Source organism: Panthera uncia, chromosome X, assembly GCF_023721935.1.
Source record: "Panthera uncia isolate 11264 chromosome X, Puncia_PCG_1.0, whole genome shotgun sequence".
Lineage (NCBI taxonomy): Eukaryota > Metazoa > Chordata > Mammalia > Carnivora > Felidae > Panthera > Panthera uncia.
The window spans coordinates 45,933,948-45,939,406 of record NC_064817.1 but is presented as its reverse complement, the minus strand read 5'-3'; the positions used below and the strand labels follow the sequence as shown (position 1 = coordinate 45,939,406).

At 47.2% G+C, this 5,459-nt stretch overlaps 1 protein-coding gene across 1 annotated transcript; it reads left to right on the top strand.

Annotated features, from left to right (window-relative positions):
* The first annotated feature begins 431 nt into the window (after positions 1 to 431).
* MAGEH1 (MAGE family member H1) lies at positions 432 to 1,564 on the top strand. The gene has a single exon (XM_049644658.1). The coding sequence runs from the start codon at positions 688 to 690 to the stop codon at positions 1,345 to 1,347; it is 660 nt and encodes a 219-aa protein (XP_049500615.1). The 5' UTR covers positions 432 to 687; the 3' UTR covers positions 1,348 to 1,564.
* The last annotated feature ends 3,895 nt before the right edge of the window (positions 1,565 to 5,459 follow it).

Here is a 5,459-nt window from a genome sequence, read left to right as displayed (position 1 = left end):
CCACAAATTAATTCCTATACACATAAACTATTTCTGAGAACGGGGATGGTGAATGAATATGCTGTGTAAGCCAACACAGGATAGGAGAACTGAGACCAGCTGAAACCTTCCATAAATACACCCCTCAACTCCATCCCCCCAAACCCTCCACCACCACCCCCTCGATACTCATATATGTACAGCCTGCCTTCTGTGAGAATGAATTAAAGACACATTCTTTCTCAATACCCGCTAGCAAATTTTGTACTAGACTGAAAAATACAGGAACCCTATGCTCTTTTCTCCTGTGCATTCTCCTGCCCTTGTCAATCCCTAGCTGCCATCTCTGCCCTAGTCCCACCCCTGCCTTGTCATGCCTCTTTTCCTATCTGAGAGCGGATATTTCGGTGGAGGAGCCGCCCACTTCCTCTTTGGAGTTCAGTGAGTGCGTGGCAGATAAGGCGGAGTCAATTTTGCCTAGCGTTCTGGCTCTTGCAGCGGAAGTGAATGCAGGCGGCTGTTGCTCGCGCATTTTTGTTTCCCTGGGAGTGAGCTTTGTCGCTGAGAACATCTGGCTTGTTGCTACAAAGACTATTGACATTGGTGGCTTCAGCAGCGGCCGCTTAAGGTAGAGATAGTTGCTTTCTGCAGAAGTTGCAGGCATCATTCCCTAGAATTGCAAGAGGCTCGGCGCCCATAGTGGGAGACATGCCTCGGGGTCGGAAGAGTCGGCGCCGCCGTAACGCAAGAGCCGCGGAAGAGAACCGCAACAATCGTAAGATCCAGGCCTCAGAAGCTTCTGAGACCCGGATGGCCACTTCTCTGGCCCCAGGCACCCCGGAGGACGACCTGAGTGGCCCTGAGGAAGACCCTAGCACTCCGGAGGAGGCCTCCACTACACCTGAGGAAGCCTCCAGCACTGCTCAAGTACAAAAGCCTTCCGTAGCCCGGAGCAATTTTCAAGGCACCAAGAAAAGTCTCCTGATGTCCATATTAGCCCTCATCTTCATCATGGGCAACAGCGCCAAGGAGGCCCTGGTCTGGAAAGTGCTTGGGAAGTTGGGGATGCAGCCTGGCCGGCAGCACAGCATCTTTGGAGATCCAAAGAAGGTCGTCACAGAGGAGTTTGTGCGCAGAGGGTACCTGATTTATAAGCCGGTGCCACGTAGCAGTCCCGTGGAGTATGAGTTCTTCTGGGGACCTAGAGCACATGTGGAATCGAGCAAGCTGAAAGTCATGCATTTTGTGGCAAGGGTGCGTAACCGATGCTCCAAGGACTGGCCATGTAATTATGATTGGGATTCCGATGATGATGCAGAAGTTGAGGCTATCCTTAATTCAGGTGCTAGGGGTTACACTGCACCTTAGGGCAATCTGGAGCAGACACTTGAGGGGGGTTGGAAACAGCATGAGGTACCCAAAGGAGTAGATTAGCTGGGTGCTGAGTTGAATATGATGGGAAAAGGGAGACATTTGGTATTTGTGATCAGTGCTAATTGTTAACTGCAAAATATTGTACAATTGTATACGTCTTAATATAGTGCTGGTAAAGGTCACAATATGATTAAAAATATGATTACAGAAAGGATTTTTTTTTCTTTTTGTCTGTCATTGAGACTTAGTATAACAGTTTTGCTACCCTTATAAAATGAGTCCATCATATTCTGTGATCTGATACATATTTTATATCATTGAAATAGGTAATTCTGAAAAGTTTGAACTAAACCGGTATGTGAGAGAAGGATGGGGAAATTCTTTTATGTCTGACCTTTCTGAAACCTTTGTGTCTACTGTTGTATAAAGAAAACTGACAACTACCATAAATTTCCTTAGCTACTGCACAATATAGAAAAAAATAAAACTATAATGATGAGGACACCTTGTTCATTTATTGACCACCGGTTATGTATGAGGCGCCAGTCTAGGTTCTGGGGATCCTCCATGGCACACAGCCCTCAGTTCTAAAGAATGTTCTAGATTACATGGGAAAGACAAATATGTAAACTGGCAGTGTGGTAAATGCTGTAATAGGGAGTGAGCGTGGGCTGGCACAAAAATTTAGAAACACTTCTGTGACCTGTCTTGGAGGTGAGACAGGAGAGAGGGTATCACAGGATTCTATGAAAATCCAAAAGATGCTTAAATAATCTTGGGGAAATTTAAAAGGGGCCTCAGAGCATAGTATGAAATACTGTGCATCAGGTACTTTTGGGTACCTAACCCAGCCTGGGGGAGGGGGCATTGGCAGAGGGGAGGGACTATCATGGGGTACTGTGGAAATAGAAAACACACCTAATCATCCTGAGGGGAGGGCAGGGGAGAGTGGGGTGGTTGCAGGATAAAGGACATTGTGGGATACTACAAAAATTAAAAAGATGAGACTGTCAGAAAATTCTTGGTGAAATGACAACCTGAGGTCTGAAAATAGTATTGAAGATGGGAAAGGAGTAATTATGGAGGCACTAAAGGCAGCATGGACATTAGGGGAAAAAATGCTCCACTGTAGGATTAAGGTTATGTCAAGGGGGGAAGTGGAGAAAAAAGAAATAAGGTGGGAAAGAGGTGAGCAGAAGCTAGAGACTCAAAGGGTGGGAGTTATGGCTGATTTTAATGAGAACAAAAATGGTCAGTAATAATGATAATCCCGGAATAAAAATAATTTAAGAAAGCAAAAAACAGCAGAGCCTCTTGGATGAGTCAGAGAGAAGACTAGGCCTGTGGCATCTCTGAAAGGTAACCTGGCACTTCTGTCAAAAACTACAGTTTGTTGGGGCACCTGGGTGCCTCAGTCAGTTAAGCAGCCGAATTTGGCCCAAGTCATGATCTCACAGTTCCTGAGTTTGAGCCCTGCATCGGGCTCTGGGCTGCCAGTGCAGAGCCTGCTTCAGACCCTCTGTCTCCCTCTCTCTCAAAAATACACATTAAATTAAAAAACAAAACAAAACAAAACAAAAAACCCTGCAGTTTGTTAAGGTGTACCAATTGTTTTAAAAGTGGGGGTGGGTGTGGGGGGTACACACTCTGGGGTGAGAGAGGAGCAGAGTTAGCACTTTGACTCTCTCCTTCAGCCGGGTAGCTAGTCCAGAGGGCTACCTGGCATGGTGGCTCATGGTGTACTAAGCATGTGGCATCAGGTTTCTTCCCACCTCCAGGAGCTTTCATGCTTTCTCACCTCATTATACCAAGGAGCTCAATGCCCTTCCCATCTATGCTATCACCAGGGAGTTCTGAATCCTCTACCTCACCCTGCAGCAAATCTGGAGATGTAGGAGTCGTCCCTCAAATTCTTTTCAGCTACAGGCAAAGAACACACATAAGATGCTCTGGCCACCCCCAAAGCCTACCACATCTACCCCTAGAGCTAGACACTGTATGAACTAAGTCCTCTAATAGGGAACCCCAAGGAAGGGTGTTTCACCTAGCTTTGTGGGGCTCAGAGGGAGCAGCTATCACACACAAAAGAGTGGCCAGGGTACCTTCTTCTTTCTTTGCCTCCAGTTAGTCTTACCTTGCTTCTGGCTGTATGCAAAGTAAAGCCACTGGGCCAGGGCAGGCTAACAAATGACTTTCTGGCAAAGGCCCAGGGACCCATAGACATCAGCCTGAAGGCTAAGGAGGCTTCAAACAAAAGTAGGAACTATGACACCTTAGCAGCTCCAAATTCATTCAGCAAACAAGAAAATAGTGAAAGCCTTCTATGATTCAGGCAGTGTGACAGAAACTGGGGCTGCAGAAAATGAAAAGGCATGTTTCTGGTCCCAGGGGAGCTGTATTTGTCAATGCCAGCTCCAGAGGTAGATAAGGTGTAAATCTGAGGTTCGGATTCCTAAGTGACTTTCCTGTCTAGAGCCGCAGGGGTGGCAAGTGACAGATCCTAGACAAGACCCCACATCTGGTCCCGGCAAACCCAGAGTGCTTTCCTATAGGCTACCCTGCTTTCCATCTCTGCCTGCCAGTGCACTTACAAGGTCTCTGTCTTCAAAAGAAACATGTGAAGTCCATGGGACAGGTCTCAGTAATGCCAACTGCAGCCTCAAATTGTTTGGGGACAAGGCTGACTTTAAATTCTCCCCCTTTTATGGAAAGGGGCTCATAGAAGTCCGTCAGCTCCAGGTCAGTCAGCTAGTAAGTGGGAGAGCTTGCAAAGCAAAGATTTATTGAGCGTCTCCTCTGTACCAGGGGCTTGTCACATATTATCTCTGCCAGGTCAGTGTACTTACCCCTGTTTTATAGGAAGCCCCAGCTAGCTCAGGGGAAGAAATGATGTCCTTCCAAAGCCTGTCTGAATCTATGTTTTCTTTGGCTCTGCTGGGGAATAATCACCCAATTGTCTAAAATTGGTTATTTGCAAGTGTGGGCCAAGAAGCTTAATTCAGTCAGAGAACCAGTAGTACCCAGTATAAAGGGAGAAAGAGTGGGAGTATGCCACAAACTGCACTGTAAAAGAAATAACTGCTGGGATCCTGAAAGCCTCAGGCAGGAGGCTCCACAGGGAGGCACAAAGGCTTGGGTGACCTGCCTTAGCTCAGCAAGGAAGCAATTAATGACCCAGGCTCACTCTTCCCCTGGCCTGGAGGCTTAGTGTGTCTCCTGCCCCTTTGCACCCCCCAACATACCACATGGGTACTGCAAAGAGTTAGTCTTCATTTGATTAGGTAAAAGCTGAGCAAGGGTGGGATTTCCTGTGGCTGTGAAATGAATGGCAGGGCTGAGAGAGAAGCAGGGAAAGGAGCTTCTGGAAGGTGGTGAGAAAAAGAGAATATTCCTTGTTCCATTTACATAGATTCGTTGAGCTTCGAGCGCTATCCAGATGGGACACAAGCTGGGAACCTCTTGCTGTGTAAGTCAGCAACCTAAGCTAGCCCCACCCCAACAGAGTTTCCACGCAGTGAGTGGAAAAGCTGCAGTTTTAGTTGCCAGAATGCCTCTAAAGTGGATTGAGTTTCTGGGTCCTAGAATACTCCAGTTGTTTAGGGAGCTCAGGGATACAGAGCCCAAAAGTCCCTAGTGCATAGTAAGGGTAACAGCTGCCATTTCCTGAGTGCCTAAATTGTGCCAGGCACTTTGGTGGCTGTTTTCATACATTGTCTCTAATGTTTGCAACAGTCCAACAAGATATGTTGGCCCCCCAGGCCAAGATTACAGAGGAGGAAACTCAGGGTCAGATATCAGAAGAAAGTTGCTAGGGTCACCTGGTTGGTCAGTGACAGCCTTGGACATGAACTCAGGGCCGGACAAGTCTAAAGCTCACACTATTACAGTAAAACAACAGAATGCATCAACAGAGCACCTGGGCCTCCACCTAGCCTTGGGGAAGTCCTCTGTCTTCAAAGTCCACCACAACCCAGGGTAAAAGTGAGAAGGAGCGTGCTGAGGTGGGTGAGGAAGCATGGGAAAATAAGATTAATAAACCATTTCGGGATTAGCTGTGGGTGTTCCTTTATTCTGAACTATGGTGGCTCCAATTGCTAGGCATCTTT